Source organism: Salmo salar, chromosome ssa06 (genome assembly GCF_905237065.1).
Source record: "Salmo salar chromosome ssa06, Ssal_v3.1, whole genome shotgun sequence".
NCBI lineage: Eukaryota > Metazoa > Chordata > Actinopteri > Salmoniformes > Salmonidae > Salmo > Salmo salar.
The window spans coordinates 16,757,501-16,772,963 of record NC_059447.1 but is presented as its reverse complement, the minus strand read 5'-3'; the positions used below and the strand labels follow the sequence as shown (position 1 = coordinate 16,772,963).

The window sequence follows — 15,463 nt, the reverse complement described above, 5'->3', positions numbered from 1 at the left end:
TAATGGCCCCCTACTGGACGGAGACGGTGGTAATGGCCCCCTACTGGACGGAGACGGTGGTAATGGCCCCCCTACTGGACGGAGACGGTGGTAATGGCCCCCTACTGGACGGAGACGGTGGTAATGGCCCCCTACTGGACGGAGACGGTGGTAATGGCCCCCCTACTGGACGGAGACGGTGGTAATGGCCCCCTACTGGACGGAGACGGTGGTAATGGCCCCCTACTGGACGGAGACGGTGGTAATGGCCCCCTACTGGACGGAGACGGTGATTAATGGCCCCCTACTGGACGGAGACGGTGGTTAATGGCCCCCTACTGGACGGAGACGGTGGTTAATGGCCCCCTACTGGACGGAGACGGTGGTAATGGCCCCCTACTGGACGGAGACGGTGGTAATGGCCCCCTACTGGACGGAGACGGTGGTAATGGCCCCCTACTGGACGGAGACGGTGGTAATGGCCCCCTACTGGACGGAGACGGTGGTAATGGCCCCCTACTGGACGGAGACGGTGGTAATATGTTATGTGTCGCACTGCTTTGCTTTATCTTGGCCAGGTTGCAGTTGTACATGAGAACTTGTTCTCAACTGTCCTACCTGGTTAAATAAATAAATGAAAATATAGCCCCCTACTGGACAGAGACGGTGGTGATATGTTATGTGTCGCACTGCTTTGCTTTATCTTGGCCAGGTCGCAGTTGTACATGAGAACTTGTTCTCAACTAGCCTACCTGGTTAAATAAATAAATGAAAATTTAGCCCCCTACTGGACGGAGACGGTGGTAATAGCCCTACAATAACTAATCAACACTGATACTGTGTGAGCCCTATTTTTTTCCTCTCGCTCTCGCTCTGTGTGTGTGTGTGTGTGTGTGTGTGTGTGTGTGTGTGTGTGTGTGTGTGTGTGTGTGTGTGTGTGTGTGTGTGTGTGTGTGTGTGTGTGTGTGTGTGTGTGTGTGTGTGTGTGTGTGTGTGTGTGTCACCTATATATTCTCTGATCCTAAAACCACCTATCTTTAACACTCGATTGAATTGCAAATTGGTGCGCTTGGCTCAACAGAATGTATGTGTACACACACACACACACACACACACAGAGTGTGGATAAAAGCTTATAAACCATGGCCATCTATCACCCTTTCCCATGACTACTAATAACACACACCAGTCTTTATTACCTCCATAACTCACCCATACACACACGATCTATCTCATTGACTGTCTCCCCTCCCCTCTCTAGCGGTGTGTCCACCACGATAGACCCATTCTGGGACATCAGTCTGGACCTGCCAGGCTCATCCACTCCCTTCTGGCCCCTTAGCCCCGGGGGAGACGGCTTAACGGTCAACGGAGAGAGCCACCTTTCAGGGGCCACCACGCTCACAGACTGTCTACGCAGGTAGAGCACACTAAACCTCTGTCCGTCCCCAGGTCTTTCACCATGTCTGTCCCTCTCTCCTCTCTTCATATGGGCTACCATACACATAGTATGCTCTCTCAATTTCACTTTAAGGGGCTTTATTGGCATGGGAAACACATGTTTACATTGCCAAAGAAAGTGAAATGGATTATAAACAATAAAACATTTACTGTAAACATTACACTTAAAAAAGTTCCAAAAGAATAAAGACATTTCAAATGATATGTCTATATACAATGGTGTTTGTTCTTTACTGGTTGCCCTTTTCTTGTGGCAACAGGTCACAAATCTTGCTGCTGTGGTGGCACACTGGTATTTCACCCAGTAGATATGAGAGTTTATCAAAATTGGATTTGTTTTTTGAATTGTCTGTCTGTTTGTAATTTAATGAATGTCAATTTGCTCTATCTTCCATCACCTCTGTTACCTGTGTCCTCACTTCCTCTCTCTTCTTCTTGTACTTCATCACCAGTCACAGCCTGGTTGCTGCAGCATGGCTCTTAAAGGCACAGACAGGGCTGATTCTGAGGGGTGAAAACACTGTTATAGTATACACACTTGGGGTCTGTTCCAATAGCCACACTTAGCATAGCACTGGGAATGAAGCAATGTATTGGGCACGCATTCTTAGTGGTATGCTAGTGTGGAGGTTGGATTGTTTTGGTTTATTCAGATCCCCGTTTAGCTTTTGCCAAGTAGCAGCTATTCTTCCTGGGGTCCTTGCCTTGGGAACATATGCTGCAGTGTGTGAAGTCTTTCTCTCTGGCTGATGAACAGTATCAGTCCTCAGTCACATCGTTGACCATCAGTGTTGGCCTCCTCCCTACAGAAAACAGTTGGCTTCACTGTTCCATCGACAGGCGTGGTCTGGTCGCTGCTTAGCATTATATTGCGGCCTCTTGCAGTGTAACCATGGAAACTGACCTGTTATGTATCACTACAAACACATTCTATTGTCTTTGTATTTGTCTCTTCTTTATACACTGAGTGGACAAAACATTAGGAACACCTGCTCTCTCCATGACATAGACTGACCAGGTGAATCCGGGGTACGGTAGTAGGTGCCAGGCGTACCAGTTTGTGTCAAGAACTGCAACGTTGCTGGGTTTTTCCACTCTCAACAGTTTCCTGTGTGGATGAAGAATGGTCCTCCACCCAAAGGACATCTAGCCAACTTGACACAACTGTGGGAAGCATTTAAGTCAACATGGACCAGCATCCGTTTCGACACCTTGTAGAGTCCATGCCCTGCCGAAGTGTGGCTGTTCTGAGGGGGTGCAGCTCAATATTAGGAAGGTGTTCCTAATGTTATGTACACTCAGTGTGTTTCTACTTTATGTCTCTGTTCCCTCTGTATGTGTTATCTTCCCTCTTTTCTCTTCTTCCACCCCTTTCTCTCCCTTCTCTCTCTCTCCTCATACTCTCTGCTCATATTTTCTCGCTCTCCTCATGCTCATACTCGCTCTCCTCGTGCTCTCTCTCTCGCTGTCCTCGTGCTCTCTCTCTCGCTGTCCTCGTGCTCTCTCTCGCTCTCCTCGTGCTCTCGCTCTCCTCGTGCTCTCTCTCTCGCTCTCCTCGTGCTCTCTCTCTCGCTCTCCTCGTGCTCTCTCTCTCGCTCTCCTCGTGCTCTCTCTCTCGCTCTCCTCGTGCTCTCTCTCTCGCTCTCCTCGTGCGTTCTCTCTCGCTCTCTCTCGCTTCTCTCTCGCTCTCTCTCTCGCTTCTCTCGCTCTCTCTCTCGCTCTCCTCGTGCTCGCTCTCTCGTGCTCGCTCTCCTCGTGCTCGCTCTCTCCTCGTGCTCGCTCTCCTCGTGCTCTCGCTCTCCTCGTGCTCTCGCTCTCCTCGTGCTCGCTCTCCTCGTGCTCGCTCTCTCGCTCTCCCGTGCTTCGCTCTCTCGCTCTCCTCGTGCTCGCTCTCTCGCTCTCCTCGTGCTTCTCTCGCTCTCTCGTGCTCTCTCGCTCTCGTGCTCTCTCGCTCTCATGCTCTCTCGCTCTCATGCTCTCTCGCTCTCTCTCCTCATGCTCTCTCGCTCTCTCTCCTCATGCTCTCTCGCTCTCTCTCCTCATGCTCTCTCGCTCTCTCCTCATGCTCTCTCGCTCTCTCCTCATGCTCTCTCGCTCTCTCTCCTCATGCTCTCCTCATGCTGTTCTCATGCTCTCTCGCCTCATGCTCTCTCTCTCGCCTCATGCTCTCTCGCCTCATGCTCTCTCTCTCGCCTCATGCTCTCTCTCCTCATGCTCTCTCGCGCTCTCTCCTCATGCTCTCTCACTCATGCTCTCTCGCTCTCTCTGCTCTCCTCATGCTCTCACTCTCCTCATGCTCTCTCCTCATGCTCTCACTCTCCTCATGCTCTCACTCTCCTCATGCTCTCACTCTCCTCATGCTCACTCTCCTCATGCTCTCTCCCCATGCTCTCTCGCTCTCATGCTCTCTCCCCATGCTCTCCCTTCCCCTCGCTCTCATGCTCTCGGCTCTCCTTATGCTGTCTCCCCATGCTCTCGCTCTCCTCATGCTCTCTCCCCATGCTCTCTCTCGCTCTCTCCCCATGCTCTCTCTCGCTCTCTCCCCATGCTCTCTCTCGCTCTCTCCCCATGCTCTCTCTCGCTCTCTCCCCATGCTCTCTCGCTCTATCCCCATGCTCTCGCTCCCCGTGCTCTCACTCTCCCCGTGCTCTCACTCTCCCCGTGCTCTCACTCTCCCCGTGCTCTCACTCTCCCCGTGCTCTCACTCTCCCCGTGCTCTCACTCTCCCCGTGCTCTACTCTCCGTGCTCTCGCTCTCCCGTGCTCTCTCGCGTCGCTCTCTCGCTGTCAGCTCTCTCGCTCTGCGCTCTCGCTGTCATGCTCTCTCGCTGTCATGCTCTCTCGCTGTCATGCTCTCTCTCTCCCCATGCTCTCTCTCTCCCCGTGCTCTCTCTCTCCCCGTGCTCTCTCTCTCCCCGTGCTCTCTCTCCCCGTGCTCTCTCTCTCCCCGTGCGTGCTCTCTCTCTCCCCGTGCGTGCTCTCTCTCTCCCCGTGCGTGCTCTCTCTCTCCTCGTGCGTGTCTCTCTCCCCGTGCGTCTCTCTCTCCCCGCGTGCTCTCTCTTCCCGTGCGTCTCTCTCTCTCCCCGCGTGCTCTCGGCGTTCTCTCTCTCTCCTCGTGCGTTCTCTCTCTCTCCTCGTGCGTTCTCTCTCTCTCCTCGTGCGTTCTCTCTCTCCTCGTGCGTTCTCTCTCTCTCCTCGTGCGTTCTCTCTCTCCTCGTGCGTTCTCTCTCTCTCCTCGTCGTTCTCTCTCTCTCCTCGTGGCGTTCTCCTCCGATGCTCTCTCTCTCTCCTCGATGCGTTCTCTCTCTCCTCGTGCGTTCTCTCTCTCCTCGTGCGTTCTCTCTCTCCCGGGCGTTCTCTCTCTCTCGTCGGCTCTCTCTCTCTCGCTCGTCGTTCTCTCTCGCTCTCGTGCGCTCGCTCTCCGGCGCTCTCGCTCTCTCGCTCTCGCTGTCGCGCTCTCTCGCTGTCGCGCTCTCTCGCTGTCGCGCTCTCTCGCTGTCGCGCTCTCTCGCCTCCTCATGCTCTCTCCCTCCTCATGCTCTCTCCCTCCTCATGCTCTCTCCCTCCTCATGCTCTCTCCCTCCTCATGCTCTCTCCCTCCTCATGCTCTCTCCCTCCTCATGCTCTCTCTCTCTCCTCGATGCTCTCTCTCCCTCCTCATGCTCTCTCCCTCCTCGTGCTCTCTCCCTCCTCGTGCTCTCTCCCTCCTCGTGCTCGCTGGCTCTCTCTCTCTTCGTGCTCGCTGGCTCTCTCTCTCTCTTCGTGCTCGCTGGCTCTCTCTCTCTCTTCGTGCGCTCTGGCTCTCTCTCTCTCGTCGTGCGCTCTGGCTCTCTCTCTCTCGTCGTGCGCTCTGGCTCTCTCTCTCTCGTCGTGCGCTCTGGCTCTCTCTCTCTCGTCGTGCGCTCTGGCTCTCTCTCTCTCGTCGGGCGCTTCTGGCTCTCTCCTCGTCGGGCGCTCGCGTCTCTCTCTCGTCGTGCGCTCTGTCTCTCCTCGTCGTGCGCTCTGGCCTCTCTCTCTGTCGGCGCTCTGGCTTTCTCTCTCTCGTCGTGCGCTCTGGCCTCTCTCTCTCGTCGGGCGCTTCTGGCCTCTTCTCTGTCGTGCGGCTGCTCTCTCTCTCTCGTCGGGGCGCTCTGGCTTTCTCTCTCTCGTCGGGCGCTTCTGGCTCTCTCTCTCGTCGTGCGCTCTGGCTCTCTCTCTTCGTCGGGCGCTGGTTTCTCTTCGTCGTGCGCTCTGGTTTTCTCTCTCTCGTCGTGCGCTCTGGCTCTTCTCTCTCGTCGTGCGCTCTGGTTTTCTCTCTTCGTCGGGCGCTTCTGGTTTTCTCTCTCTCGTCCGGCGCTTGGCTCTCTCTCTGTCGTGGCGCTTGGCTTTCTCTCTCGCGTCGTGGCGCTTGGTTTTCTTCGTTGCGGCGCTTGGCTCTCTCTCTCGTCGTCGGCGCTTGCGGTTTTCTTCGTCAGGCGCTCTGGCTTTCTCTCGTCGTGGCGCTCTGGTCTTCTCTCTCGCCGTGGCGCTTGCGGTCCTCTCGTCGGGGCTTCTGGTTTTCTCTCTCTCGTCGTGCGCTCTGGCTTTCTCTCTCTCGTCGTGCGCTCTGGCTCTCTCTCTCTCGTCGTGCGCTCTGGCTTTCTCTCTTCGTCGTGCGCTCTGGCTCTCTCTCTCTCGTCGTGCGCTTCTGGCTCTCTCTCTCGTCGTGCGCTCTGGTTTTCTCTCTCGCTCGTGGCGCTCTCTCTCTCGTCGTGCGCTCTGGCTCTCTCTTCGTCGTGCGCTCTGCGCTCTCTCTTCGTCCGTGCGCTCTCGCTCTCTCTCTCGTCGTGCGCTCTCGCTTTCTTCGTCGTGGCGCTCTCCTTCGTCGGTGCGCTTCGCTTTCGGTGTGGCGCCTGCGTCAGGGCGCTCTTCTGCGCGGCGCTCTCGGTGGCTTCGCCTCGCTGCGGCGCTCTCTGTCGCTGCGTGGCGCTTCGCCTGTGCGCGGCGCTTCGTGCGCTCTCTCGTCGTGCGCGCTTCGCTCTCGTCGTGCGCGCTCTCGCTCTCGTCGTGCGCTCTCGCTCTCGTCGTGCGCTCTCGCTCTCGTCGTGCGCTCTCGCTCTCGTCGTGCGCTCTCGCTCTCGTCGTGCGCTCTCGCTGTCGTCGTGCGCTCTCGCTGTCGTCGTGCGCTCTCGCTCTCGTCGTGCGCTCTCGCTCTCGTCGTGCGCTCTCTCTCTCCTCGTGCGCTCTCGCTCTCGTCGTGCGCTCTCGTGCGCTCTCGCTCTCTCCTCGTGCGCTCTCGCTCTCTCCTCGTGCGCTCTCGCTCTCTCCTCGTTCTCTCTCGTGCTCTCTCCTCGTTCTCTCTCGCTCTCTCCTCGTGGTCTCTCCTCGTTCTCTCTCGCTTTCTCCTCGTGCTCTCTCCTCGTGGTTTCTCCTCGTTCTCTCGCTCTCTCCTCGTTCTCTCTCTCCCCCTCTCTCTCCTCATACTCTTTCTCTTAATATTCCACTCCCTCTTTCTGCAGGTTCACTCGGCCTGAGCATCTAGGAAGCAGTGCCAAAATCAAATGTGGCGGTTGCCATAGTTACCAGGAGTCCACCAAACAGCTGACGATGAAGAAGCTCCCCATCGTGGCATGTTTCCATCTCAAAGTGAGTCTCTCTCTGCTCCTAGCCAATCACAAGAAGCCAGCCATGACCACTAAGGACAATCTATTGAAAAACAACATAAGAACATATCATATATTGAAGTATAATAATATATTATGAATATATGAAAATATGTTACATAATGCATTCTCACTGTATGCTTATAGATCCCTATTATAACTACTGGTAGAATGTTTTGTGTGTGGAAAGATTTGCCTTTCATTACTGTCACTACACACACACACACACACACACACACACACACACACACACACACACACACACACACACACACACAGAGAGAGTCACACACAGAGAGTCACACATACATACATACACACACAGTCTCACACACTCAGTCTTCTACACGTTTTATTTATGGAGTATGGGGGGCCATACATAAGCTTTTTTTAATATTCCTAGGACTATGCTGAACGTGGGAATCTTTTCTCTTCAGACTGATCCATCTATTACATTTTACATTACATTTTAGTCATTTAGCAGACACTCTTATCCAGAGCAACTTACAGTAGTGAATGCATGAATTTCATACATTTTTCTCTCCGTACTGGTCCCCCGTAGGAATCGAACCCACAACCCTGGCGTTGCAAACACCATGCTCTACCAACTGAGCTACACGGGATTACCATCAGGGCTCTAGTCTAACAGGGCTCTCTATTTCTCACACGTAATCCCTCCCTTCAGAATGACAAGAAGATCAGGAAGGAGTCTCAATAATGTCTCTCTCTTCCCTCCCCCTCTGCTCTCCTTCTACCCCACCCCCTCTCCCTCTTCCCCCCCTCTCCCTCTTCCCCCTCTCCCTCTTCCCCCCGTCTCCCTCTTCCCCCCCGTCTCCCTCTTCCCCCCCGTCTCCCTCTTCCCCCCCGTCTCCCTCTTCCCCCCTCTCCTTTCTCTCCCCCCGTCTCTCTCTTTCCCCTCTTCTTTCTCTTCTTTCTCTCCCTCCTCCTCCTCTCTTCCTTCTCTCCCTCCTCCCTCCTGGGGTGTAGCGGTTTGAACACTCTGCCAAACTGAGGAGGAAGATCACCACATATGTCTCCTTCCCTCTAGAGCTGGACATGACACCTTTCATAGCTTCCAGGTGAGGTAACACACACACACACACACACACACACACACACACACACACACACACTGCAGATCTAAGCTCTGGTTTAGAAATATAAGACCCTCACTCCTCGTGCTCCCGCACTATAAAATAATGTGTGTATGAACGCTGTGTGTTCTCCATCCTCCACCTTCAGGGCATGGAATATAACCTTCCTACTGTCTATCATATACCCTGCCTTCCTACTGTCTATCATATATCCTGCCTTCCTACTGTCTATCATATACCCTGCCTTCCTACTGTCTATCATATACCCTGCCTTCCTACTGTCTATCATATACCCTGCCTTCCTACTGTCTATCATATACCCTGCCTTCCTACTGTCTATCATATACCCTGCCTTCCTACTGTCTATCCTATACCCTGCCTTCCTACTGTCTATCATATACCCTGCCTTCCTACTGTCTATCATATACCCTGCCTTCCTACTGTCTATCATATACCCTGCCTTCCTACTGTCTATCATATACCCTGCCTTCCTACTGTCTATCATATACCCTGCCTTCCTACTGTCTATCATATACCCTGCCTTCCTACTGTCTATCATATACCCTGCCTTCCTACTGTCTATCATATACCCTGCCTTCCTACTGTCTATCATATACCCTGCCTTCCTACTGTCTATCATATACCCTGCCTTCCTACTGTCTATCATATACCCTGCCTTCCTACTGTCTATCATATACCCTGCCTTCCTACTGTCTATCATATACCCTGCCTTCCTACTGTCTATCATATACCCTGCCTTCCTACTGTCTATCATATACCCTGCCTTCCTACTGTCTATCGTATACCCTGCCTTCCTACTGTCTATCGTATACCCTGCCTTCCTACTGTCTATCGTATACCCTGCCTTCCTACTGTCTATCCTATACCCTGCCTTCCTACTGTCTATCATATACCCTGCCTTCCTACTGTCTATCCTATACCCTGCCTGCCCACTGTCTATCCTATACCCTGCCTTCCCACTGTCTATCCTATACCCTGCCTTCCCACTGTCTATCATATACCCTGCCTTCCTACTGTCTATCCTATACCCTGCCTTCCTACTGTCTATCATATACCCTGCCTTCCTACTGTCTATCCTATACCCTGCCTTCCTACTGTCTATCCTATACCCTGCCTTCCTACTGTCTATCCTATACCCTGCCTTCCTACTGTCTATCATATACCCTGCCTTCCTACTGTCTATCATATACCCTGCCTTCCTACTGTCTATCATATACCCTGCCTTCCTACTGTCTATCATATACCCTGCCTTCCTACTGTCTATCATATACCCTGCCTTCCTACTGTCTATCATATACCCTGCCTTCCTACTGTCTATCCTATACCCTGCCTTCCTACTGTCTATCATATACCCTGCCTTCCTACTGTCTATCATATACCCTGCCTTCCTACTGTCTATCATATACCCTGCCTTCCTACTGTCTATCATATACCCTGCCTTCCTACTGTCTATCCTATACCCTGCCTTCCTACTGTCTATCATATACCCTGCCTTCCTACTGTCTATCATATACCCTGCCTTCCTACTGTCTATCCTATACCCTGCCTTCCTACTGTCTATCCTATACCCTGCCTTCCTACTGTCTATCCTATACCCTGCCTTCCTACTGTCTATCATATACCCTGCCTTCCTACTGTCTATCATATACCCTGCCTTCCTACTGTCTATCATATACCCTGCCTTCCTACTGTCTATCATATACCCTGCCTTCCTACTGTCTATCATATACCCTGCCTTCCTACTGTCTATCATATACCCTGCCTTCCTACTGTCTATCATATACCCTGCCTTCCTACTGTCTATCATATACCCTGCCTTCCTACTGTCTATCCTATACCCTGCCTTCCTACTGTCTATCATATACCCTGCCTTCCTACTGTCTATCCTATACCCTGCCTTCCCACTGTCTATCCTATACCCTGCCTTCCTACTGTCTATCATATACCCTGCCTTCCTACTGTCTATCATATACCCTGCCTTCCTACTGTCTATCATATACCCTGCCTTCCTACTGTCTATCATATACCCTGCCTTCCTACTGTCTATCCTATACCCTGCCTTCCTACTGTCTATCCTATACCCTGCCTTCCTACTGTCTATCCTATACCCTGCCTTCCCACTGTCTATCATATACCCTGCCTTCCTACTGTCTATCATATACCCTGCCTTCCTACTGTCTATCCTATACCCTGCCTTCCTACTGTCTATCCTATACCCTGCCTTCCTACTGTCTATCATATACCCTGCCTTCCTACTGTCTATCCTATACCCTGCCTTCCTACTGTCTATCATATACCCTGCCTTCCTACTGTCTATCATATACCCTGCCTTCCTACTGTCTATCCTATACCCTGCCTTCCTACTGTCTATCATATACCCTGCCTTCCTACTGTCTATCATATACCCTGCCTTCCTACTGTCTATCATATACCCTGCCTTCCTACTGTCTATCCTATACCCTGCCTTCCCACTGTCTATCCTATACCCTGCCTTCCTACTGTCTATCCTATACCCTGCCTTCCTACTGTCTATCCTATACCCTGCCTTCCCACTGTCTATCCTATACCCTGCCTTCCTACTGTCTATCATATACCCTGCCTTCCTACTGTCTATCATATACCCTGCCTTCCTACTGTCTATCCTATACCCTGCCTTCCTACTGTCTATCCTATACCCTGCCTTCCTACTGTCTATCATATACCCTGCCTTCCTACTGTCTATCCTATACCCTGCCTTCCTACTGTCTATCCTATACCCTGCCTTCCTACTGTCTATCATATACCCTGCCTTCCTACTGTCTATCCTATACCCTGCCTTCCTACTGTCTATCATATACCCTGCCTTCCTACTGTCTATCATATACCCTGCCTTCCTACTGTCTATCATATACCCTGCCTTCCTACTGTCTATCATATACCCTGCCTTCCTACTGTCTATCATATACCCTGCCTTCCTACTGTCTATCATATACCCTGCCTTCCTACTGTCTATCATATACCCTGCCTTCCTACTGTCTATCATATACCCTGCCTTCCTACTGTCTATCATATACCCTGCCTTCCTACTGTCTATCCTATACCCTGCCTCCCTACTGTCTATCATATACCCTGCCTTCCTACTGTCTATCATATACCCTGCCTTCCTACTGTCTATCATATACCCTGCCTCCCTACTGTCTATCATATACCCTGCCTTCCTACTGTCTATCCTATACCCTGCCTTCCTACTGTCTATCCTATAGCCTGCCTTCCTACTGTCTATCCTATACCCTGCCTTCCTACTGTCTATCATATACCCTGCCTTCCTACTGTCTATCATATACCCTGCCTTCCTACTGTCTATCCTATACCCTGCCTTCCTACTGTCTATCCTATACCCTGCCTTCCTACTGTCTATCATATACCCTGCCTTCCTACTGTCTATCCTATACCCTGCCTTCCTACTGTCTATCATATACCCTGCCTTCCTACTGTCTATCATATACCCTGCCTTCCTACTGTCTATCATATACCCTGCCTTCCTACTGTCTATCATATACCCTGCCTTCCTACTGTCTATCATATACCCTGCCTTCCTACTGTCTATCATATACCCTGCCTTCCTACTGTCTATCATATACCCTGCCTTCCTACTGTCTATCATATACCCTGCCTTCCTACTGTCTATCATATACCCTGCCTTCCTACTGTCTATCATATACCCTGCCTGCCCACTGTCTATCCTATACCCTGGTGTAGGAGTGAAATAAGAGTATAGGAGTGAAATAGGAGTGTCTGTCTGCTTATTATGCAGGACATCCCTGCCACCTAGTGGATGTGTGGGACACTTTCATGTCATCCTCTGGGGGTTCTTTGTGCTTTTAAATAGTTTAAAACTGGAGTAATTGCTTTACCCCGAAATCAATCAATCAATCAATCAATCAATCAATCCAAGACACAGTATTATGTCTGAAAACTCATGACAGAATTCTAGTTTATAGTAACTTTCCTTCATAACACTTCATACGGTGACATAACATATTGTAGTAACAGTCACTCCTGAACTAACACTCTTACTACCACTGACTTTGCTGTGTAACCTCTTTGTTGAGGAAACATGAGCTCACTATGACTGACTGATATGTGCTTTTCTCACCCAGCTACCTTAAGATGAATGCACTTTAAGTCACAGGGTATAAGAGCATCAGCTTAATGTCTACAATAGAAATGTAACCGTCACTGTGAGACTGTCATTTGAATGACTGTTATGTAACCATGTATGTGTCTGTTACATGTTGGATGATGTTCTTCTCACTGTCCCGTGTCAATGTAGTGGTTGTCATTTGATATGAGCATGCATGTGACAGTGTCTCTGTCCTCTACAGTAAGGAGAGCAGGATGAATGGCCAGTATCAACAGACAGTAGAAGTATTAAACAACGACAATAAGTAAGTATGTTATGGTAAACAACAACAACATATCCCAAGTAAACAGCACCAGATCTGGTTCAAGTAAGATTGAAATGATGTTTAAATACTTGATCTGGGCTTGATTGAGCTTGCCTTGCACAATGGAACCAAGAACATAGCTGAAAAAGTGCCAACATGGCCCACCAAGCACTCCAGACAAGCTAAAACAAACGCTGAAAGGATTTCAAACGGCATACAAGGAGTCAGGAGGCTCCTTCTATAGCACCTTATTCAAATGTTGATCGGGTTTCCTTGTATGCCGTTTGTAATTTATTTGACAACTGATGTACAGAAAAAAAAGCTAGATTAATTTCATTATAATTGTTTCCATTCTAGCGCAACAGCGAATGCTAACGGCGTGGAGCGTCCTAGTCCGACTCCCAAATGAAATCAATTTAAACACTATTAAAAGTAGCTCCATTTTTCTCATCCATGGCAGTTACAATGGCATTCATTTTCCAAGACATTTACCAGGGTTAAATGAATCAGTGTTATACAGTACCATTTCTAATTGGTAGTTTGACTGGAGTAGTAAGGACAAGTGTGTTCATGGCCATGGTCCCTGTGACTATTTTGATGGATTGGATGAAGGCCATTGACTGTCCCTCTGACTAGTTGACATGGTCAGAGAAATGGATGTATAAACTATGAGGAATAGGTGAAGCCAGAATAATCAGGTGAAGTCAATATATACCACCAGCTGTGTTATAAAGTACTTTAAGTCAACCTCGCTTCCTTCTCCACTGTCCCTGTGTGTGTTGTGGTGGAGCAGGTATTCTCTGTTTAACTGTCTGTGTGTTGTGGTGGAACAGGTATTCTCTGTTTAACTGTGTGTGTGTTGTGGTGGAGCAGGTATTCTCTGTTTAACTGTCTGTGTGTTGTGGTGGAACAGGTATTCTCTGTTTAACTGTGTGTGTGTTGTGGTGGAACAGGTATTCTCTGTTTAACTGTGTGTGTTGTGGTGGAGCAGGTATTCTCTGTTTAACTGTCTGTGTGTTGTGGTGGAGCAGGTATTCTCTGTTTAACTGTGTGTGTTGTGGTAGAACAGGTATTCTCTGTTTAACTGTGTGTGTTGTGGTGGAACAGGTATTCTCTGTTTAACTGTCTGTGTGTTGTGGTGGAACAGGTATTCTCTGTTTAACTGTGTGTGTTGTGGTGGAGCAGGTATTCTCTGTTTAACTGTGTGTGTGTTGTGGTGGAACAGGTATTCTCTGTTTAACTGTGTGTGTTGTGGTGGAGCAGGTATTCTCTGTTTGCGGTTGTGAACCACCAGGGCACCCTGGAGAGTGGTCACTACACCAGCTTCATCCGCCAACACAAGGACCAGTGGTTCAAGTGTGACGACGCCATCATCACAAAGGCCAGCATCAAGGACGTGTTGGACAGTGAAGGGTGGGTCGTCAGACACCAGACTCCACGGTCATTTTCTTTAGAAAACAGACTGAAAGAAAAGACTCAAGCAGGGAGGGACTACTAATAGAAAAACACTACTATTCGGTTTCTGTTGTAAAATATTTTGACTGTGTTCAGTGGCAAAACATTGTTTCAGAGGAAAACAAAAGGTTGTGTTATTGAACAAGTTCAGGTAGTTCCTCCAGGTTTCAATCAATTTCCAAACGTTTTCTCCCCTCTGAACATAACCCTGAGGATCCATTTCAGTCAAGTTACTCTCAGTTGATTTGGATGTGGAATTTCGGTTCAATACCCGCGTCATGTTCAGAACTACCTGTACAACTACTGCTACTACCTGAACGTGTCCAATATGAACACAGATTTCCATTTCTTGTTGTTGCAAAACATTTTGTGTGCTCTACTGAACACAATGTTAGATTGCCTTCAATTTAGATTTAATTGACCCCAACTCTAGAGGTCGATTCCATCCATACACATTCTTATTTACATTTAAGTCATTTAGCAGACGCACTTATCCAGAGCGACTTACAAATTGGTGCATTCACCTTACGATATCCAGTGGAACAACCACTTTACAATAGTGCATCTAAATCTTTTAGGGGGGGTTAGAAGGATTACTTTATCCTATCCTAGGTATTCCTTAAAGAGGTGGGGTTTCAGGTGTCTCCGGAAAGTGGTGATTGACTCCGCTGTCCTGGCGTCGTGAGGGAGCTTGTTCCACCATTGGGGTGCCAGAGCAGCGAACAGTTTTGACCGGGCTGAGCGGGAACTGTGCTTCCTCAGAGGTAGGGAGGCGAGTAGGCCAGAGGTGGATGAACGCAGTGCCCTTGTTTGGGTGTAGGGCCTGATCAGAGCCTGAAGGTACGGAGGTGCCGTTCCCCTCACAGCTCCGTAGGCAAGCACCATGGTCTTGTAGCGGATGCGACCTTCAACTGGAAGCCAGTGGAGAGAGCGGAGGAGCGGGGTGACGTGAGAGAACTTGGGAAGGTTGAACACCAGACGGGCTGCGGCGTTCTGCATGAGTTGTAGGGGTTTAATGGCACAGGCAGGGAGCCCAGCCAACAGCGAGTTGCAGTAATCCAGACGGGAGATGACAAGTGCCTGGATTAGGACCTGCGCCGCTTCCTGTGTGAGGCAGGGTCGTACTCTGCGAATGTTGTAGAGCATGAACCTACAGGATCGGGTCACCGCCTTGATGTTAGCAGAGAACGACAGGGTGTTGTCCAGGGTCACGCCAAGGTTCTTAGCACTCTGGGAGGAGGACACAATGGAGTTGTCAACTGTGATGGCGAGATCATGGAACGGGCAGTCCTTCCCCGGGAGGAAGAGCAGCTCCGTCTTGCCGAGGTTCAGCTTGAGGTGGTGATCCGTCATCCACACTGATATGTCTGCCAGAGATGCGATTCGCCACCTGGTTATCAGAAGGG

General features: G+C 50.2%; 1 protein-coding gene across 3 annotated transcripts in view; it reads left to right on the top strand.

The window, feature by feature from the left end:
* The window catches only part of LOC106606419 (ubiquitin carboxyl-terminal hydrolase 22), a 100,421-nt gene that overhangs the window by 78,269 nt on the left and 6,689 nt on the right, over window positions 1-15,463 (top strand). For all 3 annotated transcript variants that reach the window (XM_045719857.1, XM_045719856.1, XM_045719855.1), the window contains 5 exons: window positions 1,241-1,399; window positions 6,917-7,043; window positions 8,048-8,139; window positions 12,540-12,602; window positions 13,866-14,015. In XM_045719857.1, coding sequence (XP_045575813.1) covers window positions 1,241-1,399; window positions 6,917-7,043; window positions 8,048-8,139; window positions 12,540-12,602; window positions 13,866-14,015 — 591 coding nt within the window. The remainder of the gene's footprint in view (window positions 1-1,240; window positions 1,400-6,916; window positions 7,044-8,047; window positions 8,140-12,539; window positions 12,603-13,865; window positions 14,016-15,463) is intronic.